The following is a 26998-nucleotide window of genomic DNA, read 5'->3' on the forward strand; positions in this document are numbered from 1 at the left end:
ATGTGACATTTCCAATGCCGCTCTTACAATGTGCTTTGTGTAAATAGATTCTGCATGTACATTTACATAGAGCAGGACTGATTTATTCACAGTAGGTTTTCACAATTGTCAGCATTGCAAAATATATCCCGAATACTATACTGTGTGTAATTGAGACTGGAGGTAATGCTTCATTCACAGAATCACCTGCCAGATGGCTGCAAGTCGTCATGTGGCCTGCTTCGTTAACAATATTGGCTCAACCCCACTGCCCTGAAGATAACCATTTTTTAATATTGCCTCCTTTCGCTCGGTCTTATTCCCATTAGCAACACATTGTGTTTCCGAGATTCTCCCTCACCACCGCCAACCCCGCGTCTACCCACCCCCCTTACCCCCGCTGCCCGAAGGAAGATGATAGACAGCTACCTTTAGTATAATATTTGTCATTCATAGCTCATTAAACAGTGCAGCGCTTGAGGGAGGGAAATCAACAACATGCCTGATTATAACAGTGATGATAAAAAATGTGACACAGTGAGCGATTTTATCAGGTGAGCCGTTGCAGGCGCACCGACGGTGAAAAAGCCAAAGTGAAGAACTGCAAGTTCACTGAAATACACAGGACTTCTCATTTCAATTCCATATGTCAGTATGGAATATATATATTCTTAATGCTTATTTGCTGATTAGATTGTTCTTATGAGAGGCCCAGACTTCAGTGTAAAACTAGGTCGCAGGCTGACAGGAACTGCATGCTTTTGCAAAAATAGGAGCTGCAGGCAGAAAGTGAAACTAAGTAGAGTGTTTGTTGAAAACTTAAAGTTGGTGTGACGTCTAGAGGAAGTATATAAGTAATCAGGCTTCCTGTTTCTGCTTGAGACTTGAGCTGGCGTTTCTGTGCTAAGTCTCCATTTTCCAGAAAATGTAAAATTAAAGATCATTTTTTAAGTTAGACCACTTTGAGCCGTGTCTTTCTTGGCCGTTGAAGAATGCAAAGAACTGGATTTAATAACTGTCAGATCAGCTGTCAGAGTCTGCTTTGCACCTTTTGTAGAACATTTGATTTCAAGAAAACCTATTACATGCCTTTTATGTTAAAAAAAATCCCCTCTGTATTTCAGTTTGTACTTTCATTTTAATAGATGACACCACCCTTCCAGCTGTGGGAATGGCAAGGTTTGATGGGCTAGCTGAAGGAAAAACCCAGAGGCTCAAATTTTTTAGGGATTAGATGGGGGTAAGATTGGCTATTTATCAAATAGCCCTATCTCTGAGCTCCGGCTTGGGGGAATCTCACATTCCACCTGGCTTTAAGTGATAAACGGATCAGATTGTGTTTAAACTGTCTGGTGTGTGTGTGTGTGTCTGTATTTGTGTGTTCGTTTGTGCACGATCCCCAATTTCCCGTGCACTGGTTTTCTCACGGTCTATAATATGTTGGTCTTTTCCAGATTTGATTGGCCTCTGTACTGGCCTAATAGCAACTCAAATCAGTTGGGGTGCCGCTTCGCTCTTCATGCATGCTGGTTGTGTGGGAAGAGGCTGAACGGTTAAAAAACTGTGAGATGGGAGAAGATAGAAAGGTTATAATTTATGTCTGGGTGAGACAAATGTCTCAGCCACTGTCCTCGTCCCTCTGGCAGTCATGGGCATTAATCCATCTGCTTGCCGATTGCAAAAGGGGAGGAAAAAAAAAAGATCGCAATCATCGTTCATCAAGTCCAGCTTGGGGCCCACGAGTCAACCCGAGGGAGGAGGCTTTCATATTCATCCTGCATTATTGTCCCTTATTTGCCCCGCCGCCCGGCCAGACAGTTATGAGGGGAAAGAAGTAAGCAGAGAATATAAAACCACTTGTGCACAGGAGGATAAATGTCAGTCAACGAAGACCTCCTCACTATAGCGAAGCCCTTCTAAGAGAGTAAGCAAGCTCACGGTTCACAAGCTCTCCTCCATGCTGCTGCATCAAATTCAGCCTTGCTGTGCTTTTTTGTTGTTTTTTGTTTTTCTAACAAGCTTTTGAAGAGACATTTGTGATGTGGGGAAAGGTTTATATTCATGTAATGCTTCTCAGCAAGAATTTCAAGTGATTTACGCTCTACATTAAACTCTCTGAACTGAACACTAACAGCTCCTGTTTTTAGCGTTATGCGCATAATGCTTCTGTGGAAAGAATTCTCTTGTTATCTATTCCTGCACCGCACGTTCTTGTTTTATGGTTCGTGTCATCTGCTCTGTTTTAATAGTCTAATTTTATGTGCAGAGTAAGTCACCGTTTTAACTGTCTGACGTTTTTCAAATGACATTAGGTTCTATTGTCTGGATGTTTTCCAGAAGATATTTACTGTGTAACGTTGGGGATGCGTCGTAGCCCTTATAGGCTGCCCATCCTCTGCAGTTGCTTCGCTGTTTCTAATTTCTTTGACTTTGATTGGTTTTTCATACACATTAAAGTCTGGGTTGCATTTATGCTATTAAAATATAGCTTTACTTTCTTCAGAATCAAATGTGGCTACAGGCTAAATGTAGTTTAATGCCACTGCTCTTTTGAACTGAGCGTGCTGATGACCAGCTGCTTCTCTGCTACTGCTGTGGCTTAAATGGTTGCACTGAAAGGCCGAAAGCCTGTCATCTGACAGAGAGGGGCGAGACAATAATTGTTTAGATGGGAGAATTACTTTGAAACAGTCTCTCCTCCAAGGTGCTCGTGTTGTTGCACTTGTACGGAAAGACACAAAAAAATGTTCAAAGTGTGTGAAGATACGAAGAGAAAGACACATTTTGCCTACTTTCGTACCATTCGGCACTTCGGTGTAGTCAATCATGGCCCGAAGTGGGAAAATTGTCCAGCAAAAAAAAAAAAGGTTTGGAGGGTTTTGGACTCTAACGAGTTTTTTTTTGGTTTTTTTTTTTTTGTATGAAGCGCACATTGGCATGCAGCGGTTTGGTCTGGTTTGTTTGATCTGGTCAGAATTTCTTTAACTGTGAAGAAAAGTGAGGAAAAGATGAAATGCTTTCTAAAGGGTCAAATTAGGAACAATGCAGTTTTGTTATAGCCGAAGAAGACGAAGGACTTTTCAAAATAGCAGAAAGAAGGAAAGAAAAAAATCTTGAAGTAAAGCTTAAAGAAGATATTTTGTACACTGCAAAAACTCAAAATCTTACCAAGTATATTTGTCTTATTTCTAGTCAAAATTATCTCATTACACTTAAAATAAGACACAATCAGCTACAGGGCAACATTTCAGTAAGCTAAAGGAACTTGTTTCAAGACAGTGAATCTTGAAACTAGAGAAAAACTAGAGATTTTTCACTTGTTCCATTGGCAGATTTTTTCACTTATTTTAAGCTAAAATATCTTGTATTAAGTGAAAAAATCTGCCAATGGAACAAGTGAAAAATCTCTAGTTTTTCTCTAGTTTCAAGATTCACTGTCTTGAAACAAGTTCCTTTAGCTTACTGAAATGTTGCCCTGTAGCTGATTGTGTCTTATTTTAAGTGTAATGAGATAATTTTGACTAGAAATAAGACAAATATACTTGGTAAGATTTTGAGTTTTTGCAGTGTAACACAGACACTGGACTTGAGTTCTTGTTATCCGTCATTCTCACTGTAAATGTTTCTGTGAGATGAGACTTGAATTGAGGTCAAACATGCAAATGTTAGCTTAGATCATTACTTTCTCAGTTGGCCATTGTGCATTTCACCATGTTTGTTCAATATCAGATTTTTTTTTACAGTGTTTGATGTTTGATCATATTTAAATGAATAATTCCTTCTATAATGAAGTGTTATCTGTGACAAACTACGATTGAGCTCACAGATGAAGCAGTGTTTCTCTTTATGAAATTCTTAACCAATAATAGAATAGAACTCCCATTTTATCTCTAAAATTAGAAACATCCTGTCTCCTCGCATACAAAGCCTTGAATCGGGCCCAACCTTATCTTAACATCTCTATTGGGGCAATATCATCCCAACAGAATGCTTCACTTGTCATGATCCTGGGTCTGCTGACCCAGCGTTTTGTGTTTAGTTTATGTAGCCTTCAGGTTTCCTAAGTTCATCGTTATCATGCCTAGTTGTTTCCAGTTAATTTTACCCCTCGTGTTCCCACTATGTTAAGTCTATCATGCCTAGGTGTTTCTAGTTATTTTCCCCTCGTGTTTCCACTATGTTGTCTCCCCTGCTTTTCATGTATTTCATGTCTGTGGCTTATGTTGTCAAGTTCAGGTTGTCATGTCTATATCTCACTGTGTTTCCTGTTTTATTGTGAAGAGGTCTGGCGTGTCTGTGTTCATCATGTTCAGTTACTCTCCCCCTGTGACGTAATTATGTTCATGTGTCAGCTGGGTCCCCATGTGTTGCCACTTCCCTCATTATCCTCCTGTGTCCATTTAGTCTGTGTGTTCTCAGTCATTCTTTGTCAGGTCGTCCGTTGTATTCGTCTGTTGTACTGCTCATCCATGTCTCGGCTCCAGGTATCCCTGTCAGTTCATTATGTTTAGAGTTTTGTATGTTTCGTTTTAGTTCACCCAGTTTAGGTCATTGTTTAGTTTTCATCGATTCCCTATTATTTTGTACCCTCGTTTCTTGCCTTAATAAACGGCTTGTTTTGTTATTCATACCTCATTTCGGTCTGCGCTTGAGTCCTTCCCTGCAACATACGGTCTGCCCTAGCCAGACCGTGACATCACTTTCAGACTGCAGGCTTACGTGTGGCTGCTGGAGTATTTAAAAGTAGAGGTAACGTTAAGTGAATTAAGTAGAATTAATCTCTGTCTCTCTTCCTTAACCCATAGCTGCTCTCCCCTGAGCCTGGTTCCACCGGATGTTTTTTCTTGTTAAAAGGGAGTTTTTTTTCTTCCCACTGTTGCCAAGTACTTGCTCAGAGGGGTTTGGTGGATCGTTTACATTTTCTCTCTATTATTGTAGGTTCTTAACACTATAAAGCATCTTGAGACAGCTGCTGCTCTGATTTGCCGCTATATAAATAAAATTGAACTGAGATGAATTGTGGTTCAGATAATATCCGATGCTTTGACAGCACTTAAATAGCTTTTTTTGCCTGTTTTGAATGTTCGAATTGCCAAAATTAGCGTATAAGTCTTCATTTCATCAAGTTTCTCAAACTCAACCCTACACAGGTTGGTGAAGGTTACAAAGTTAAGAATTCAGAGTTTTTCTAAAGGCCCGCTACAGTCCAACAACAGCCTGGCTGTGCCATTATAGCAGCTCCTTGTGCCAACAACCTCACCTCCACAACTCCTCCAACTGCAATTTCTTAATTACATTACTGTCTTCTGAAAGCCTTCTCCTGCTTTGCAGCTTTGTAGGTAAGAGCTGTTGAGAGTGCTTGGCAGATTTGTAGAGGAGCTCGTTGCTGCTGACTCTTTAAACAAGATTTGAAGAGTCAGCGCATTTATAAACCTTTGACATTTCCATCACCTGTCCCCAGAAATAACGCCAAACAAGTCATAGCCCTAAATAGCTTAACTTTACAGAGTCTCAGAGGTTATTATCTTAGATCTCAAATCCAAATGTTTTTCCTTTTTGCACAGACTTTTTTAATGACCTCAGTGAACTGCTGTCTGTGATCTGTGTTGATTTTGACTGTGTAATTATTGCTGGGGATTTTAACATTCATGTGGACAACCCTCAGGACAAAGGGACTAAAGACCTGAGTAACACTCTGTTACATGCTGAGTCAGCCCAAAGTTGCCCAGAGGCCACACATAATAGAGGACACACTCTTGACCTACTGATCTCCAAAGGCCTGAGCATTTCAAAGGTTACTGTGTCTGATGTGGGCGTGTCTGATCATTACTGTGTTTTCTTTGAAAGTAAAATCTCAGCCCACATAAATATATCAACAACAGTGATCACAAAAAGATGTATAACTGAACACAGTAGTGCAGTTTTTAACCAGGTCTTCCCATTAACACCTGACCTGTCTGGAGGGTCAGTCAATGAGCTCATCAATAGCTTCAATGCTAACATGTTAAATGTAATGGACACTATTGCTCCCATTAAGGTGAAGGTTATCTCTGGAAGGAAAAAGTCTCCATGGAGAAACTCCACACTAGTGAAAAAAGAAAAAAGAGAGTGTAGGAAAGCTGAGCGCAGATGGAGAAAAACAATCCTCCAGGTTCATTATGACATCTATAAAGAGAAACTTCACAATTATAATTTACAACTGAGGAATGCAAGGAGGTCCTACTTCTCTGACATCATCACTAAAAACAGCCATAATGCTCAGGTCTTATTTTCTACAGTTGACAGGCTAACAAACCCTCCTGTGTCAGTGGCAGCTGAACTTCATTCGACCATGGCCTGCAATGACTTTGCCAAATTCTTCACAGAAAAAATCCAAAAAATTAGACAAGCAATTGGTACATCAACAGCAGATCCAGAATATGTACTGTGTCCACCGAAAAACTGTTTAAACACCATGAAACAGTTTCAACCTATTAACAGCAAAGACCTGGAGGACATCTTAGGTCAACTGAACTCCTCCTCTTGCTGTTTAGATGTCCTGCCAACAAGTTTTTTCAAAAAGGTCTCAAAGACTTTGGAGTCAGACCTGTTACAGATCGTCAACTTTTCTTTATTATCAGGTGTGTTTCCAGAATCACTAAAAACTGCTGTAATCAAACCTATACTGAAAAAGGACAATCTTGACAAGACACAAATGAACAACTACAGGCCGATCTCAAATCTCCCGTTTTTAAGTAAGATCATTGAAAAAGCAGTTTCTCAACAGCTCAGTTACTTCTTAAAACAGAATAATTGCTACGATGCCTTCCAGTCAGGTTTTAGACAGAACCACAGCACTGAAACCGCTCTGACAAAAGTGTTCAATGACATATGTCTGAATACATAGTGGGGGCAGGGATAGCTCAGTAGGTAAAGTGGTCGCCCCATGATCGGAAGGTCGGCGGTTCGAATCCACTTAACGGCTACCCTGAGGTACCCCTGAGCAAGGTACCGTCCCTACACACTGCTCCCCGGGCGCCTGCTTAGTGGGCTGCCCACTGCTTCACTGAGTGAATGGGTCAAATGCAGAGAAAAACAAGTAATTTCCCCATGGGGATCAATAAAGTATCCATTATTATTATTATTATCATTATTATTATACAGACAGTGGAAAAATGTCAGTCTTAGTTTTACTGGATCTCAGTGCAGCATTTGATACAGTTGACCACAACATGTTACTCAAACGACTGGAGAACTGGACAGGTCTTTCAGGAACTGTACTAAACTGGTTCAAAACATACGTAGAAAACAGGAAATACTTTGTATCAATAGGTAACTTCACATCTGAGCAGACAAGTATCACATGTGGAGTTCCCCAAGGTTCCATCTTGGGACCCCTTCTGTTTAACATCTACATGCTCCCACTGGCACAGATTATAAACAACAACAAAATAAACTATCACAGCTATGCAGATGACACACAAATATATATCACAATGTCACCAGGAGACCGAGGCCCTGTACAGGCTCTTGGTAAATGCATTGAGGAAATTAATGACTGGTTGTGCCACAATTTTCTCCAGCTAAACAAAAACAAAACTGAGGTAATAGTCTTTGGCGCCAAAGAAAAACGATTACAGGTCACCAGAGAACTTCAATCTATACATCTAAAAACCACAAACCAGGCGAGAAATTTGGGTGCAGTGATGGATGCAGACCTAAACTTAGAAAAACACATTAAGACAATAACAAAGTCAGCTTACTATCACCTCAAGAATATTTCAAGGATAAGAGATCTGATGTCTCAACAGGACCTGGAAAAACTAGTCCATGCATTCATCTTTAGTAGGCTTGATTACTGTAACAGCATCTTTACAGGTCTACCTAAAAAATCAGTCAGACAACTACAGCTCATTCAGAACTCTGCTGCTCGAGTCCTCACTAAGACCAAAAAAGTGGACCACATCAGTCCAGCTCTGAGGTCTTTACACTGGCTGCCTGTCCGTCAGAGGATAGACTTTAAAGTTCTGATGCTGGTCTATAAAGCTCTGAATGGTTTAGGACCAAAATACATCAGTGACCTCCTGACCCAGTATGAACCTTCCAGATCCCTCAGGTCATCTGGATCCGGTCTTTTATCAGTTCCCAGAGTCAGAACCAGACACGGAGAAGCTGCATTCAGCTTTTATGCTCCTTATATCTGAAACAAACTCCCAGAAAGCCTCAGATCAGCTGAAACACTGTTTATTTAAATCCAGGTTGAAGACTCACCTGTTCTCAGCTGCATTTGAATAAAGCACCAAATCCACACTTTTAAGCTTAAATTTCAAAACTTACATTTAACTACTGATTTTATCTGTTTTGATTTTATATACTGTTTTGTTTGTTTGTTAATTAGTTTGTTTGTTTGCTTGTTTTAATAAATTTTAAATCATGCTTTTTATTTGTTCTTGTTTCTAATGTCTCTGTAAAGCACTTTGAATCACCTTGTTGTTGAATTGTGCTATACAAATAAACTTGCCTTGCCTTTCCTTTTCTTTTCATCAGTTATGCAAATCAGTATCTTCACAGTGCTTACAATGTCAAAAAAGAAAGATCTCCTTAAAGCCTTTTGGAGGTCAGTTTATATTTTATTGATTTAACTATTCATATTAGGAGGTACCCAACTCCTCACACTTTGATGACACCTTCACTGACCCATTATGAGCTGTTGGAAAATGAAGGATTAGTTTCTTGAAACTCATTTTCGTGAAAAACAACAAACAAAGCAAAAAAAAAACCAAGAACAAGAGAAACGGAGCTCATTTCACCCTCGGCTAACCCATCTTTAGCTGGTAATGACTGTCTTGTAGTTCACATCAGAGTTTGATTTTCACACAAACACAAACCTCGCAGTAATTGAGCCTTTAAAACAAACTTTTTTTGTTCTTTGCCAATAATTCCATGAGCCTGTGTGTGTTTAAGGGATTGATTTAGAGACTTTTAATGATCTGAGTTGGCGTTCAAATCATGTTCATTCCTCCCAGTTATGGGGACACCGTTCACACACATACAAGCTTTGTTCACACATGCCGTGGCTTTGCGTAATCCCGGGATCATGTTGGATTCTTTAAATCAAGTTCAGGTCTGTTTACATAAGACTGTGCAGCTAAAGGCGGCCTGCGTTCCCCGCCGCGTCCCCCACGCTCCCCCCAACCTTCAGCCTCTGCAGCCATTAATCAGAGTGATGCACAGATGGTTCCGCTCGCTTCCTTGCACTGGCCTTCTATGGTTGTGTTGTTGTTTTTTACACCCACCCTACATGTCAAAGATGGTCAAACCATATGGATGCATGGCCGACTGTGAAATTGAAACAATCCACTGTATGTGGATAAGTGTAGTATAAATATTTATGGAGAGAATAAGAGATGGCCTCTTGCAGAATTTGCATCGTATTAGAATAGCCTTGGGACACCCGATGATTTATTGTGATTATCAGAGATTTAATCCTGTCTGTAAAAGTGCTTTCCGGTGTATTATTAATTTTTAAAAGCTGCACTGCTACTCTGATCTAGCTGGTTGATAAATTTGTGTGTCCCTGCAGCACACTGCTCATTTTCTTATTATATTCCTAATAGAACAAGAGCTGTTGTTATCATAATTAACAATGTATTATGTTGTTATTTGCAGCACACAAGGTGGTGTGGCTGTTTTCTGAGATGCTAGGCACTACACTGTAGATTGCCATTGTCATGGAAACCAGAAGCCATTGTTAAAAATATATAGCATTTTGTATAAAACATGTACTGTAAGTTAAAACCTATGCTTGTATTTGTGGTTTATAATATGTCTAAAATAAGTCTAAGTACTATTATTATTATTATTATGCTTTTTTTCTACTTTGTTTTTTATTCTTGTTAATGGAAAAAACATGCAACAATTTCTACCTGGTTCCTTAATGTCTGCTATAAAACTTAATTTAGTCCATTTTGATTTGTTGTTTTTTAGATGCAGAGAAGTCCAAAACTATTAAGAGATGGACAAATGCGCTGGTTTTGTTCTTTTCAGCAGTTTTCAAATACAGAATAACAGAGGCCTTATCTTGTGAATATATTGCAGTTGTGCTGCAAACTGAAAATTGCAGACTTTTAAATATTCACTGTATTTATGAAAATGGATTCAGCCCTGCTCACATCTCACAAGAGTGGGACAAAAAACAGAAACACTAGAATGAAGTTCGGTCTCACAGCAGCTTGGTGACGAGTGCCCAAATCCACATCTGACTGCAAACACTATCACTTCAGTGAAGTCTCCTGTCAATACTGGAACCTTTAATTAAATATTGTATGCGTGTGTTTTTCTGTATCTTAAATTAAGAGCACCATACCGTACTGTAGCTGCCGCCTTCTGTCTTCTGTTTTTCGCATCTCTGGATATGTTTGCAGATGACAGAGCCATATGGGCTCCCATCAATCCTAAAAATGTATCTCCTTTACGTGATGGAGACTTGTTTCGCTGTTCTTGGCAACTTCTTCCAGCACTTTGATGTAGTTTCTCACTCGTAGCCTGGAGCTTTTATGAGCTACTTTTAATTTTAGAAGAAAATGAACGTTTTAAGGTTTTAAATGTTTGATGATCACTTCCCTGATGAAGGAGAAAATCAAGATTTTATTTTATTTTTTTCAGTGGGGGGTCATGCAATGGTCATGAACGTTTTTTTCTCTGATACAGAAAATTAGTGGACAACCATAAAGTTGCTTAACATCATTACTGATTCTTTCCTTGTCCGTTTTTGGACTAGTTTTGTGGAAATGGCTCAAATGTGTCTAACACGCCTTTTTAACTTGCTCCAAGAAATCTCATTTGCCACTAACAACTGTGATGTCGTTTACAGCATCGGAAACATAGCAAATCCCCCTTAAGCCCCGCAAACTTCCATGTGGTGAAATCGTTTAAAGGCCCACACAAAGTTCGTAGAGAAAATGCTCTTTTTTTTCTTCCTGGAGTTTTGAGTGTGGCATTAAAAGCTCCACCAGACGGCCCCTCTGAAAATTTTGATTTGTAAATGCCAGTTTCATACAGCGTTGAGATTTCAGCCTCGTGCCCCACACGCGCGTTTGTCTGAATGTCAGGTTGGATCGGGGTTGTGTTGCCTGATGGGGCCTGGACACTTTGTCCCGCTCTGTAGGAGACAGCGTCACGTAGCAGGAAGCTTTTCCTTCACTGTTTGGTGCCCTTTTTTACCACTTCAGCTGCAACTATGAATGTGTCTTATTCATAATTGGTGCATTGGTCACTCTAACATTTTTCTAATCTATAGTTGTGCAGTGTTGCCAGAGTTTAGTCTGAGCAACAGTTAAAATATAATGAAAGCCATCATAAAATAACCTCACTTACAGAGGCTGTTGCTGGCAAACATTTGGCATTTTGCTTAATAAATTTGATTTTCATCGGGTCAATTAACCATCGCTGTAAACACCTACACTTGTGCATAAAATGCCAAATAGGAAAGGTTTTTGCGTGTATTAGTAAACTATACCCTTTTATGAGTTTTGTTTGTAAATGTCACTGCTTTTATCTCACGACATGATTTATCTTCTGCTAACCTTCCCCCCCTTTTCTCTCTCTCAGCGCTCAGTCCGTGGATTTCATCCTTCTCCCACCCTGGTGTGAGAGACTACTCCCAGCTCACCCTTGACCTGACTAGGAATGAGCTTATTGTGGGTGCCAGGTAAGAAACTGTAAATCCACTCAGCTTTTCACCCCACAGAGCACATTACTGAGAATGTGATACCCTTTCTGACTCACTCATACAGTGCGGTTTTCGGATAATGACGCTTTTAAAGTGCTTTGCTGAGGCCTCGCTGGACCAAGTTAAGCTTTGGATTTGGCAGGAGCAAAGGATTTGGAAGAAATATGTCACGCCGCAGTAGAGTGTGTGTGTGTGTGTGTGTGTGTGTGTGTGTGTGTGTGTGTGTGTGTGTGTGTGTGTGTGTGTGTGTGTGTGTGTGTGTGTGTGTGTGTCTATTCTCTTGGCATGATATGAGTTCAAGTTTTGTCTGGATTGACCCTGTTAAAAGCGTAGACATACATGATCACAAAAAAGTGTAAAACCAAAGACTGAAATACTAACAGAAAACAATGGCCCAAGAGTGACGGGCAGTACAGTTTGTGCTTTAATCCACTTTGTGTTAACCTGACAGCTGGTCTCTAATACTTCATCTGCATTGTTTAATAGATTTTGCTGGATTTGAGCCAGTCACTTACATCATTTCCCTTTCTTCTTAATTCAGAAACTACCTTTTCAGACTGGACCTCAGTAACCTGTCACTGATACAGGTAAGTGTACTGCTTTTTCTCCTGTGGTTTTAAATTCTTATTTTTTGGGCGCTATCTCACTCTTTTTATATATGTTCGCCAAGTTTATTTTCACATTTTTTTCTCTTGTTTATGAATTAGTCAGGCAACATGTTATTGCTACAGCATTGTTTAGGCTGTGTATGCTGTTGGCCAGGAAATGAAAACGCTAATATGCTTTTATTGTTGTAGGTCATGGGTCACTTTAGCCTAGTAGTTGCTAGGCAGCATGATGAAATTGTCATGTATAATTTAGCTTGTTGGATATCAGGTACATGTGGCTGTTTTGAATTAAAAATGATGCAGTACAAAAAAAGACAAAAAAACACAACCTTTTAGCCTGTTGATAGAGGGTTGCCAAGCAACCAGCAGGCGTCATAACATATAATGCATCATTTGGATATAAATTATATGTTATGGTGTGATGTAGATGCTTTTATAAAGTGTTATAGGTAAAAATGTGAAAAGCAGACAGGCCTTTTTAACCCATTGCTAGAGCGTTGCTAGGCAACTTGATGATATCATAGTATCTGATATAGTTGAGAACCTTCAGGGGCCCAAGACGTATCTGTGTGGCAGCTTTGGTTGCTCAACTCGTGATTGTGTGGGAGGAGTTGGCAGACAAAGAAACAAACTCACACAGACAGAGATTTTGTGTATTGTAAGCAGATTATGTGGTAATAGTCCTTTAAATAATAGACTAAAGCAACAAGTCGAGCCTAAATGACTGCTGGCCGCTGCTCCCAGTCTTTTTACATGACTCATATGGAAACCGAAAACAGCATATTGTAGTGTTTCCAGTAGAAAGGTAAAGACTGACAAATTTCCAAAGGGGGATAGGACTTTGAACCAGGGGACTTCAACACACACTGACTTATTTTTTTAGTTAATGCTTTCCAGTAGGAAGGTTGGAAAACCAAAAGAAAAGCAGGATTTGTTTTGCCTCTTGGAAAGGTAGAGCCATTCATGCATCTCTGGCTGTACAGCATAATACTTGTTTACATCGCTCCAGCACTTTCACGGGTAGAGCCTGGTCAGTTCTCTGTGTATGGCTTATTTAGTGAGTTACAAATACACAACAGTGGCAGGACAGAATAAAGGTTTTACTACTGTTTACATTCACCACTCCCATCTTGGATCCTCAACTCGGGGTTAGTGGGGCTGCTCTGACGTTGTGAGTGGGAAATCCAAATTGAGGTGGCATTCCAGATGGAAATTCTGGCTGGGAACTGGGATCTGGAACGCACCATAAGGCCAAGTTTTTGTAATGATCTTCTATGTGGAGGTACAGAAGCTTTGCTGTGACGCTTCATTGGATATGAAAATCGTCTTCTACGCTCAACATCATCTATTGAAGTATCTTCTACTCTGTCTCCTGCCTGAACAAGCCACATGTTCTTTTCTGTATACATGCCTCAGTTTTTTTTATCAATCCATCTATTTTCTTAAACAGCTTAACAGAAAGAGCCTCAATTTTAAGCCTCCAAAAGCAGTTGTGTATTGCTGATTCGATTAACTTTTAAACAGAGCATGTTTACTGATACTTCAAAGATTTTGTGCTAATGAGACAAACTTTGGGAGCAACAAAGCAGCAGGATGGCAGTCCCTTTCTCTTTCGCTTTCATCAGAGTCCCAGAATTTGCTAAGTTTCCTGTAGTCGGATCCTATTGCATAATAACATAGAGCAACATTTTACGTTACAGCTTATCAACTAGGTTACGACCAAACAAGTAGTGCAAAATAATCCATCACGAAACCTAACTGTTACTACATATGACAGTTTTTCAACAAGGCATCAACACTGTGGTGATCATATGTGATATATCCAGCTCAGATGTATCCAGTGTTGTGCGTTCTCTCTCTCTCTCTCTCTCTCTCTCTCTCTCTCTCTCTATATATATATATATATATATATATATATATATATATATATATATATATATATGTCCACGCTGCAGAGGATATAATCAAATCCTAAGGTTGTGTTGTGTGTGTGTACACGTGCATTTTTGTGTGTCCTCAGCCTGTGGGTGTAATGGGTTTGTTTTCTGAAAGGCCTGTGGTGGTAAGAGTGCTGTGCCGGAAAGTAGCTTTGGTATCAGTGGGAGTGTTAGCTCTGGGGCACAGGGTTGCCATACAGTTGCATCACACATCACAAATGACAAGCCCTGAATTCTCGATGGGACGGTGTAATCTAAACCGGTATATCACTGTCACTGAGCAGAGAAAAATAGGCATTGTACAAAAACCAGGCAGTGCACAGTTTCCATGCTTTAAACCACTGCGGGACATCTTCTTTGGAGATTGCCAAAGTTTTCCACGCCTTCAAAATAGGGCTGCCACAAACGATTATTTTGATAGTCGACTAGTCACCGATTATTTTTGTGATTAGTCGACTAATCAGATCATCATCCATTAGACGTAAAACTACAGCTTATTGCACCAGCAGCATCTGCTCTTATATAACTATCATTAGCTTACAGCTTTAAGTGTTTAAGGTCTGTGCTAAATAAAAATAAAGACAAGATGATAGTTTATTAAATTTTAATGAAATTTGCAGATTGTTTCGGTGAAGTTTAATAAACTCCTTGCTATCTAAAATATAACAGGACACTGGAGTATATTCTGGAGCATCTCACACTTCTGATAATCAGCTGTCTGCTTGATGTTTATTCAGCTGTGTAAAAGCTATAACTTTAATCTCAGACAAACTGATTTACTCAGGAACAAATAAAATACTAAAAAAAAAAAGCCAAACAATAACATTTTAAGTTATCTAAGTGACTCATATATATTTAACCTGAGTAGCGAAAGACGGCAGTGGGTTTGAAAACGATTTGCGGGGAGTCCGGTGTTCTCACGGCGCTAGTGAGCCTAGCCCCCGGCTCGATAACGAGCTAGTGGGTAACAGATGTCTCCGAAAACTAGGGTTGCCAACCGTCCCTTAAAAAACGGAATCGTCCCGTATTTAGAAACAAAAGTACACGTCCCGTATTGAGCTAATAAGGGACGCACTTTGTCCCGTAATACAGTGAGAATCAAAAGTGGTCTATAAATGTTTATGGAATTAACGCTTTGTTTGAAAACATAATTCCCAGCCCCTCTCCTGCTTTGTGACCAATGAGCTGACAGCACACTTATGACAATTCAGATTACCGCTCATCTCATTGGTCGAGGAAAGGTCGCTTGCGGAGAAAATACCGGAAGACAACAGATGACCACAACAAGAAGCATGGCCAACAGGGAAACAAACGCCGACACTGCGGTGCAAGTCTCGGACGACAGTACACCTAAAGCTGGGCAGACACTGTGCGATTTTTTTCAGTCACGTTATTCAGCTCCTGCTCAAACTGCACGATTGACTCGCAGGGGTTAAAAGTTGGTAGGTCACGATGCAGGTCTCACACTATACCGCCCGATGCTCTGATGCGACCCGAGTGCTCACACTGTGCCTCCATAACATGAAGGTTATAACAGAAAATCTGTCGCTCTCTCTGTCTTTCACTCACACAGACACACAAACCACCACCATCAACTTTGCTAAATTGCTAATGAAAAACATTAATAAGGCAGCTGTGATTGAGCAACAGTGTAAATCCAACTATTTTAACGGTTGTTGTGGTCGTGATAATTTTGTGATGCCACATCGAAAAGGCTCGGATGAGCTTTCCAAAGTTCTACAAGTTGTGCCTCCATCGCTTGTGTCCAGATCACACGCTGCACTGCCGTGCTGCACCGTCTTTTTCACCGACGTTTACGTGTTTGCGCGTGAGCAGTGTGAGCGGCTCACGAGCGATTGATGATCGGGAGCTGCTCGAGGTGTTAATCGCTTCTCGTTACCCCACGTATACTACACGATGCACGATGAAGGCCAAAATCGGGCCGATCACCAAATCAGTCGCACGACTCAAAAATCGTCTCAAAATGGACCAAAGATCGCACAGTGTGAGCCCAGCATTAGAGCAGCAATGTTTGTTCGCTCAGAGAAAGAAAAAAAGGCTGCAAAAGCACAGGGAGGAATGGGAAAAGGGAAACACCTGGCTGGAAAAGGTCACCATAACACCTATAAAGCGCACTGCACTGTGTGCCGGCGCACTTTTTCCATAGGCATGCTTCTAATGGTGGGCACATGAAGAACATGAGGGGCGTGAAAGCTCGGGGAAAATTTCTTGTCCACCAGGCCACGGCAGAAGCAGATATGGTATGTAAACACTGGTTTGTTTTTTAAACCCTCTGGTTAAGGTTAAAATGGGCATGTGCAGTGAATATCAGCGCTATGTGGCCAGAAGTGTGATAATATAATTTATTTTGTGTAATAAACAACTCCAAGGATAGATGATTACAACAAATAGATGACTAATACATAAAAGTAATACATAGATGAATAATGATGATGAGTTAAGATGCGTAATCATGGGAACAAGTGGGTTTACAAACAGGAGCAGCTGATTAGCTTTAGAAAAGCTGAAATAATACCTCAACTGAAGCCAATTGTACTAAATGCACTAAATGTGCACTGTTACAAGAATGTTTTTCTTTCTATTGTTTTCTATTAATTTATATAATTTTAAGTTAAGCAGGACAGAGTTCTTTTAAAGAAAGATTTACTTATATTCTCAAAAGTTAAGCATGACAGGCTTCTGTTTAAGAAGGAGACCTGTTTTACTGTGTTAATGTTGTCATTTTGAGTTAAAAATAAATAGCTAAATGATCATTTGTTTCCCATATGGTCATATCACAAAGAATATGCATCTGCTTAAATCAAATTCAAGTCAAATGGTTAAAAAATAATTTCACACACACAAAAAAGAGCTACCACAATGGGAAGGGTGAAGACAACTAGGTTGCCCGGCCCTGGCCACGAGGTGTCCCTTATTTATTTTTCAGGGAGTTGGCAACCCTACCGAAAACGTCGGAGCGCTTTTGAAAATATGTGGTGTCCTGATAAACTGAGCAGATATTTGAGGTTTATACAGCTACATTCTCGCCTGAAAATATGTTAAACGTTTATTTTGTGACCCAGAAAGAATAATAAGAGTAACATTAAAACTAACTAGCTGCCGCCATTGTTGGAAACTGCGCTGGGCCGCGCTATGAATTCTGGGACACAGCTGCTTCTTCTTCTTCTTCTTCTTCTTCTTCGGGGTTTAACGGTAGCTGACATCCTTGTACATGCAATGCTGCCATCTTCTGTTTCAGTCCGTTATTACACTCTTAAATCCAGCCACTTATTCCTGCGTCTTTTGTGATCGTACAAAGTTTCAAACGACGCGTCGACTATTAAATCAGTCGTCGACGATTTTGATAGTCGACGTAATCGTGACTAGTCGACAAATCGTGGCAGCCCTACTTCAAAATAAATAGCAATGCATATTTTGCTGCTGTTAAGGTTAATGCACTTTAAGACTTAATTATGTAAATGATGGTAGTGACATCACAATGCAGTTTTTATGCCCACCAACCAAGAAAAACAACAAGAAATGCATCTGCTGAGTGCAAATATTCTTTGTGATCCAAAGTGCACCTGTTATGAGATTTGTTTCTACGGTCAATGCAAACATATAATAACTTTACAATATATAATTTTATTTTTTTTAAAGCCTAAAAAGTTTGGTAACTTTGCTCCAAAAACCTGTTTTGAATCACACGTCTTGCTCATCCCTTTTCAGCATTTCACAAATGCCATTCTAATTCACATCATAGATGCGGGAAGCCAAGAAAAAAGTAATCCACCTGTTTTTGTAGTTGGCACAGTGCTGCAGTGGTTGATGGAGAGTCCTTGTTGGGGTTTTTTTGTGTGGATTATGCTTTTTCTCCCATTGCTTGCGTAGGCTCTCTCCGGATATTCGGGGTTCTTCCAAAGACATGCATGTCAGGTTAATCTGTGATCCTACAATTCTGCAGGTATGAACATGAGTGTGAATAGTCGTCCCTGTGTTAGCCCGGTGAAAGTGGAGCGATATGTGTTTACTACATCCAAAGCATTGTAAACATTTTTATTTACATGTATTGAGTGTTTGGATTCGTTCAGTACCACGACTCTCTTATAATGTGTATCCAAAAAAAGTTAAGCAAGACTAGCTTAACGGTTGACTCTGCAGCATCAGTTTTGTTATTATTTCTATAACAAAAACTTGAATTATTTTTACACTACATTTCCACACAGGATTAAGCACATCACCACACTCCACTTTGTCTGACAGAGTCTCCTTTCACAGCAACCACAACTGAATGACATGATGTGTACAGCTGCCACCCGTGTGTCACTGCCGATATCAATGCGCCCTTTGTCTGCGTGTCCTAGCTGTCTACTTGTGGAAGAGAGAAGTTGACTTATGAGTGCTTTCATTTGTTTGTACCCGGGTTGTGTTGTTCTCTGCAGTTCCATGAAGCTGTTCTCTTTGTCCTGAAAAAAGGCACCTGCCATCCTTATCACATGTAAGGAAGCGTACACACATGCATCTGCTGTGAGCGTGCACAGAAATAACCACAGTGGCGCATACTGCCTAAATTCTCAAAGTCTGCTTTTCTCCTGAAACATACACACACCCACACACATATCACCAGCTTATTGTGAGCTATAGGGCTAAATGAGGTAGATCCTTCTTCACTCTGGCCAATGCGGAGGTGTCATTTGTGATGCCAAGGCTGAAATCAACGTGAGCATTACACAAACTGCCCAGTGAAGCAGAGAGGAGGGTCTCTACCCCCCATGCTAATTTGCCAGTAAAATGCAAGCCATCCAAAAAGGCAGAGGAGGGCGGCATCCCAAAATATTTCTTTTCATTTGGTGTATAAGTAAATAAAAAAAATACAAAAATACAAAAAATCTCCCATTTCCCAGTCCGAGCCTGAGGTTCAGTAAGAAAGGCTTTACGTGCAGATTTCCGGAACCAGTGATACAAGGCCTGCTGTAAATATCCAAACCACCTGCCAGAGAACATTGGATTAATTTAATTCAGTCCAGACATAAGCTCAGTTGTCTGCTCGCCATCGTGATGCATCCTCACCACAGTCTGCTTCATTTTTAATATAATTAACCTCTTGAAAATCCCAACATCCACTTGTATCTGTGTTGTTACCACTCCACAGACACTGACCTGCAACTATTGGTAGGACAGAAGCTTTCTGCCATTTCTGATCATTAGTAGGTGAAGAGTAACCCAGATTATATTGTGATTTGGCAATTTAAACATTTTCACAGCTTGTGAAAGGGTGACTATAAACCTGAATGATGTTCTTCTGCCTAACTCTAACAAAAAAATGAAACTTTAACTGAGCCCAAAGCTTAGTTTAAGCTCCAGTTGGTGGTTTTGTTGGGTGATTGGATGAAAGTTATGTCCCAGCTATCTATCCAACCTCCTCATACAGACATTTTTGCTCTTTCAAAGCAGAAACAAGTCTGTCGTTTTTTGCCAAATCTGTGCTGCCACCATGAAATGACTTGATAATGGCCTACTGAGCCTACTAGTTGGAAAATACCGCCTACAGGCAATGCCTATATGGCAGTGATGAGAATTGATAATGGCGTTTTAATGGGCTGATAGCATTCCAACCAGGTGCTCAGTTCAGCTTGAGAATTTCTTCATGCACTAAAAGCCTAATACCTGCACTGCACTCCGAGGCCAAAACAAAATTCATCATAACACATCGTCTTGCACAGCACATCGGTGTTTTATCTGACCCATTTCTTAACAAGGTAGTAATAGACAAAGAAATAGAGCTGCACCACTGCACGGTGGCTCATGTGTGATGTATTCCACTCTCTGCAGCACCTGTTCAGTGCACTCTTACAATTTAGCAACTGATTTAAGCTCTCAATAAGGCTCTCTCTCTGCGATGCCAGTACAATCTCTGCTTTTTTCCCTGCAAGGATCTCAACCAGTGTTGCTGCTTAATTAACACCTTTAAAGCCACAGCATCCACTTTATTTGACTATAGAGCTCAGGATGCCTGCCACCTCTGTGCAGTGTTTAATGCATGCTGCAGGGAGTGAAAATGTCAGACCAAAGTCTCTATCCCGTGTGAGCTCTGTGTCTTTATGAGGCCACTTGAAATAAGTCATGGTTATGCATTATTTTTACAATTTTATATGTGGAAATTGTCTAAAACCTCTAGTGAGAGACGTGAAAAAGGGCGTTTTAACAAAAGCTACTGTGTTCTAGCCTTCTCTTATACCTAGCATGTTATTCAGACTTTGAAGACAAAAGCATTAATCTCTTCTGAAAAAGTTTTCCAAGGTTGTTTAACGCCAGACCTTGGACTCTAAAGTTACAGATTTGACCTTATTTTGATGGTGTTATCAACCGTAGTCAAAATAAACGGCAGCAGCTATGCTCAGAAGCCAGGCTGACCTGCAGAAATTGAGCGAGCCTTTCGGGACACAAAGCACGAGTGACTTTTCCTTTAAAAAAAAAAAGAAGAAAAACATCCACGGAGTGCAAATGAAAGTCATACTGACGCTTTATTCCAAAATAACTTGCTGATTGATTGAAAAGCAAACCAAAGAGGGTGGCCGATCACAGTCGAGTTACAAAGCTGCATTCTCCACTTTCCCATTCATCGGTATAGACGGGTTGGCCTGGGCTTTTTAAGCAGGTGGTCTGAAACCACACACCGGTGTCAATATCACTCCCCTGGTTTGGCATCAGCTTCACTCTTTAGTGTGCCCCTATAAGAGACTGCAGCTTGTTTGCATGTCATTAAATGGGCAGTATCAAATTAGAGAGCCCGCCCAGTCGAGACGACCTGCATCACACCTGAAGCCAAGATGGCCAGTGAGCCCAAACAGGAGAGATGAAGGACTGGCAATAGTTTCTCAGTTTACATGACTGTGCATCTGCGTTTGCGTGTGTGGAGAGAGGCGGACAAGTGTGTAAATTCCACCTTTGCAGTCTTTAGTCACAGAGGGTTTTGAAGATAGACCACACTAGAGGGATGGGGGAGGACTGCCGAGGTGCTGATGCCAGGTCTTTTAAAGGCTCAGCCCAGCCTGTTCTGTTCAGGCACCTGGGAGAACACCTGCTACGGGCATTAGCGAGCAGGGAAGCGTAGAAGAATGAATGCGTAGGCAATCAGTGGAGAAAAAGAGTGAGAAGGAGGGAGAGAAGAAAGATGAGGAGAGCCAGGGATAAAGAGGTGGGCAGGAGCCAGAGAATGAAAGACCGCAAAGATAACAGGAAGAAAACGAATGAGGAAACAGAAGCAGAGACCAAGAGAACAACTCTGAAAAATCACACATACAGAGCCGAGATGAAGACAAATGAGGAAGAGACGAGGAGTGAACATGAGAGAGGGTGTGAGGGAGGTGACAAGCTTTCATTGTGCTCCAGCTCTCTGGATGTTTCTCTAGTGAGATTCTGTGCCTCTAAGGAGTCGTATGAAATAGTTTTGCCAGTGTAGAATAACCACACAGGTAATACCCACGGAGAGCTTTCAAAGTGTTCAGAGATGATTTCTCTTCCACACCACACCCTCTGTTGTTGTTCAATGGATGAATAAGCAATTTGAATAATTCCCCATTGCCCTATAAGACAGATAATCTGACAACTGCACTGAACCAGCTAATCCCACGAGTTTTATCTAAAATGAGAATACGACTCGAGTGGTGTCAGTGTTATGTTGGCACAGCCATTAGTTATTTTGTTTTTAACAATTTATTGTGTGCATAGAATTGGGTTTTTCCCTATGTTTATGTTGTCATCCATGCATTAACTGTGTGGCACTGACAGCTGCATTCATGTTTCAGTATCAGTCATCATTTGCCTACCAGCTGCATTTTTACAGTATATCCAATCATAATTATACAGGTGAGCGCAGGTGAGCTTTTCAAAGTGATTATTCTCACTAATGGCTCCATTATAGCTACATTTATATCATCCCTCGTGTGTGCTTTGGTGCTTTTAGTGGCAAATTGCTTAAAGAAGATATAGTGTTCAAATATATGAGTACATGATGAGGAATTCTCATCATGTACTCCACCTGTTACAGGTGGAATTCTGTCAATTCCACCTGTAACAGGATCAATTTGCTGTAACTGGTGAGGATCAGTAATGACAATAATGCTGAGATTTAGGAATGTGGCAACCTTTGTAAAATAAGGGGGAAAGAGCTTTCAGGTAATTGTGTTGCAAATACAGACCGCATATTAAAGATGGACTTAGCCAGCAGTAAGTTGTCCATTGTATTGTGAAGTCTAGTTATGATACTTTCAAGGTTTTGATGCTTTAAATGTGTCTTCATGATTTGTCATCTTCATTCTTCGAAACTTGATTTTTGGAGCGTTTTAGGTGCTAATTCAAATTATGCTAACGATGCTAGCATTAGCTAGCAAGCTAATGCTTGCTAATATTCATCCTGGCAGGACGGTGCAGCCATATAATCTATGGGTGCACAGCATAGACACACAGTAAGTGCTAATTAGTGCTACTACATACATACCATATATATGTAGTAAGTTAGCTCATCAAAACTCAAGCACAGATTTCTTGGATGGGCTATCAGTACAACTACACAGCTTCTGCTGTAAAGTTGGAATTTTTAACATGGGAATTAAAATGCTTGGTGAATTGAATCACTTTTGGAGGTGCTTTCAAGTGAGTATTTTGGCACAACTTCCTAGTTGTCCCATAGTGGTAGTACTATTCATCATTACCAACAAACTACTCAAATATTTAAGTCAGTCAAACCATTAATGCTCATAAACGAACAAAAAACAGTGGGCATGCATGAATAAATTATGTCTTTGTCAGTGAAGTTATAATACATATGCAAACACAAAGTACCCTGCTCTTACCTGCATACAACTGTATGCTTCACACAAGCGCACACTATCACCCACCCAGGTGCCTCACAGTGGGACTGCTCAGGCATCCTACTCTGGTAGCACTCAGACTCTGAACATCAGATGCTGCTGCATATTCTTGGAGTGCGGTGTCTCTATTTTCCCCTGCTTCGCTCTTCCTTTTCAACCTTTCTCTTCGTCTTTTTTTTCTGGAATGTAGCACTCGCATTAGTGCTGGTGGTGGGTGTGATTGCAAACCTCCCACATGTTCTGTCCAAGCAACCCCCACTAACAGAGCTTTCTGATACGCTGGTCGACCTGATCTCCGACGCAATCAAGGTGGTAGGAGGTGTGTGTGTGTGTGTGTGTGCGCTTGCATAGTGGGGGATAAAAAAGAGGAGTGGGAGAGTGGTGAAAGCAGCAGAGTTATAGAAAAGGCTCAAGTGTTTGATGGGTGGGAGAGGGAATGGAGAGCTGAAGCAACAACTCTGTTTCTGTCAACCGGTTCTCTCTCTCTTGCATATATTTCCTGTTGGGATGCAGTTCTGCCACGTGTGGTAAGAAAAAACAGCAACTTTTGATGGGCAAACTTTTGATGCCCAAAATGAGAATAAATCCTCACCAGTCCCCATCTTTCTTTATCCTTCTTCCCTTTCTTTTACCTTCTTTTGTAGTTTCAGAGTAATAGAAAATAACACAAGCAGACCCCTGTTTAGATAGATCTTTCTTTCTTCCACATGCTGCAAGGTACTAACAGGAGATAGAATATTGATTTGTCTCCCGCTAACATATTTGTACAAGACCACAAAGCCAAAGAATAATACCAAATATTTGGATGGATCGCCCCTTTCTTCTGATTTTTTTTTTTCACATACTACTGCTTGAAGCTCGCTCCTCACAAATATACATACTCACATAATTACCTCTACCTATTTTTGCACTTGACTTATCTCTTTTCTCCTGCTTTCATTTTTTTAACCTTTTTTTTACATGCACTTAGAGATATGCCTTATCTAGCAAGGTCAAAGCTTCAAAGGCTCCGGCATTAGCCTTTTGTGATAAGATGGTGAAGAATGTAACTAGTAACAGTCAGTAAGTAGGTACGAGGTCACAAGGCTTCCAATTCCAATCTTATGTGTGTGTCTAACTGGTCATCTTTTTTCTTTAATTTAAATGATAAATCATAAAGTCATATATTTTAGGCAGATTTAAAAAAAAGATTTAAAGTGTTTAAAGTGCCTTCAAGAACTTTTTTTGATATGATAAACTAGTAAATATACTGCTAAACTGCTAATTTATTACAGTTATATATTAATTATTAATGCATGCCCACACCACTTTGTTATTTGATATGTTTGTGCTGTTTATAAGTATATTTGTATTTACTTCTATGTATAATTGAAATACCATGTCAACCATCAACTGTCTAAAAAATTTGTGTACCACTCCACTCATCGGTCAAACATTGGCGACCCCCATAAAGTATGTAATGAAAAATCGTTATGCAAGATTTTGTCAAATATACACCCAACATATTTACCCTATTTGCCTTATAGTTTGCCTATACATGTCAAAACCATGCACTTGAGAAACACATAAAATTACATGCTGGATAAAGGAGGATTTTGCAGGCTGGACTCATTTACATGGCTTTGAATCCCATGGCCTTAAGTACATTCATACAGTCATTTATTTGACATGAAACTTATGGTAAAGTCTACAAATACAGTAAACCTGACTTCATAACTTAGTGTGTGAAGTGATTGAATGTAATCAGTGTTGGGAAGGTTACTTTAAAAATGTATTCCACTACAGATTACAGAATACATGCCCCAAAATGTATTCTGTAACATATTCCGTTACGTTACTCAATGAGAGTAACGTATTCTGAATACTCTGGATTACTAGTGGTAAGTGGTTACTAGGCAACACGAATATGTCGTGACAACTGATATAGATAAAAACCTTCAGGTCCTAAAATGTACCTGTGTGCCAGTTTTGATTCCTCAGCTCCCGACTGTGAAGTTCAGAGACAGGGTTACTGTGTCTGCCCTTAAAATTTCTTACCTTACTGTTATGTGCTCTGACAGAGCACATTTCCTTCTTATGTAGAAAAACAGGGCGAAAAAGACATGTAAAGTTGTCTGCTTTTCAGGAACGCTGTGATTGGACTCTGAGATAATGCTCTTCATGGAGCAGCGGTAGCTCTGCTCTGGCAGAGGATTGTGTCTGCTGTTGATTTTTGTGTTTAAATGAGAAACACTGCAAAGTGCTCTGCAAACGTGTTAAAAGTGCGAGAAAACTGTGAAAGAAGAAGTTGAAACAAGTTTTCTATTTGACTTATTCCAGCAGTATAATAAACCTTTTACCACTTATTTCTAGAGCCTGGTATTTATTTGTTACATTTACTGTTTTTTTTTCTTCTTTGCAATGTGACCTGTCTGTATGATGAGTAACAGCACTAGCAGAGATAGTGTTTATATGATATGGATAAGGGAGGGAAACTGGAAGGAGGTGGACTGCGGTTAGAAATATGAAGGATTGAAAAGACTTTTCTGTTTGTTTGTTTGTTTGTTTCACTTTTGGGTTATTTTAGGAACTGAGTGCATTTCTAACCCTGCTCAGGTGACTAAAACCAGCATTTTTAGTTTTCTGAAAAATGAAAATAATAGACAGAAGTACAAAAAAAATGGTCTGAAGATTACTCTGACTATTACCAATATTTTTTATTTATACACACTTAACCCCTGTAAGCTTTAAAGAAGGATCTGAAAAATCTGCTGACAGGGAAGAGCTTCCTCCAACAGCATGGATTCACAGCAGCTGGCTAGATGGCTTCCAGCCATGTCAAAGCTTCACTCTGATACATGAACATTTCCACAAAAGCTTCTCAAACCCAGTCTGCAGCATAATCCTCTTTTCATGGGCTTTTTGAGTAAAACCTGTATTTTCACACAGTGGTGAATGTGCTTTTGTTTCTTGCAAGTGAGATTAACAGTTTACTCTTATTCGATTTTATTTCCCTTCACCTTACCTGTCAATCAATCGATTTATTTGGCCATACTGAATGATGCATTTTATGACTATCAGTCTAATATAAGCTTTCCAAAACATGACATTTATATCCTTTTTTCTGAATGAGCTCATTCAGAATAAATATCTTCACATTAAGACAGTGTGAGCTGTTTAAGTTAATAGTTAAAAGTACTTGCACAAAAAGGCGTTTCATAACAGCAACAGGAGTAAGTCAACCCCCCCATTCTTTAATTCTTCCAATTGCAATGTCTGCTAGTGCAGCGAAGTGAAAGAAGGTGATTTGAGGGGGAGGAGAGAGGTCTTTGTCAGTCCATCAGATAATCCCTGCATAGATAAGACAGAAGCAACATGGAGGTGGAATGTGTAAACACCATATTACTGTCTGGATCTCCGCGTATCTGTCTCCACCTGCCTTAACCTTCCACTCCACAATCTCTACGTGGTTACTTTCTCTATAGCTCCCTCTGCCTTTGCACACTTGTTTTTTTTTTTCGTTTTTTTTTTTTTTTTTTTTTCTCAACCCCACATACAGTGGAAAAAATAAATAAATCTCAGGGCGTCTCTGTGACATTTCTCCTCAGAAGAACATTGTATTTGCTCCTGATGCGGAACTGTCGCTGCATTTTCTATCAGGTTAATGCTTTCATTGAATCTTTCTCGTGTGCCCATTCATTGTGTTGCTCTGCTGGTTTTCTTTTGTATAGAACAATCTGGGTGTACATCAATATGCAGCCCCTTTACTCCAAAGATTATGCGTGCTGACGTCACTTAAAAATACTATAATGAGCGTAAATGTCATGCCGAAGTGGAGTCTCACGCCATTGTGAAACCAAGACATTATAGGAGAAGGCTGGAAATGTAGTGGAGTGAGACACAAGAAAACAG

General features: G+C 40.1%; 1 protein-coding gene across 5 annotated transcripts in view; it reads left to right on the top strand.

Annotated features, from left to right (window-relative positions):
• The window catches only part of sema5ba (sema domain, seven thrombospondin repeats (type 1 and type 1-like), transmembrane domain (TM) and short cytoplasmic domain, (semaphorin) 5Ba), a 192929-nt gene that overhangs the window by 90992 nt on the left and 74939 nt on the right, over positions 1-26998 (top strand). For all 5 annotated transcript variants that reach the window (XR_003269943.1, XM_026144738.1, XM_026144737.1 and 2 more), the window contains 2 exons: positions 11569-11668; positions 12231-12276. Coding sequence is in view for 4 of the 5 variants with exons in the window: in XM_026144738.1 (XP_026000523.1) it covers positions 11569-11668; positions 12231-12276 (146 nt within the window). In the remaining variant the exon portion in view is untranslated. The remainder of the gene's footprint in view (positions 1-11568; positions 11669-12230; positions 12277-26998) is intronic.

This window comes from Astatotilapia calliptera, chromosome 16, assembly GCF_900246225.1.
Source record: "Astatotilapia calliptera chromosome 16, fAstCal1.2, whole genome shotgun sequence".
Classification (NCBI taxonomy): Eukaryota; Metazoa; Chordata; class Actinopteri; order Cichliformes; family Cichlidae; genus Astatotilapia; species Astatotilapia calliptera.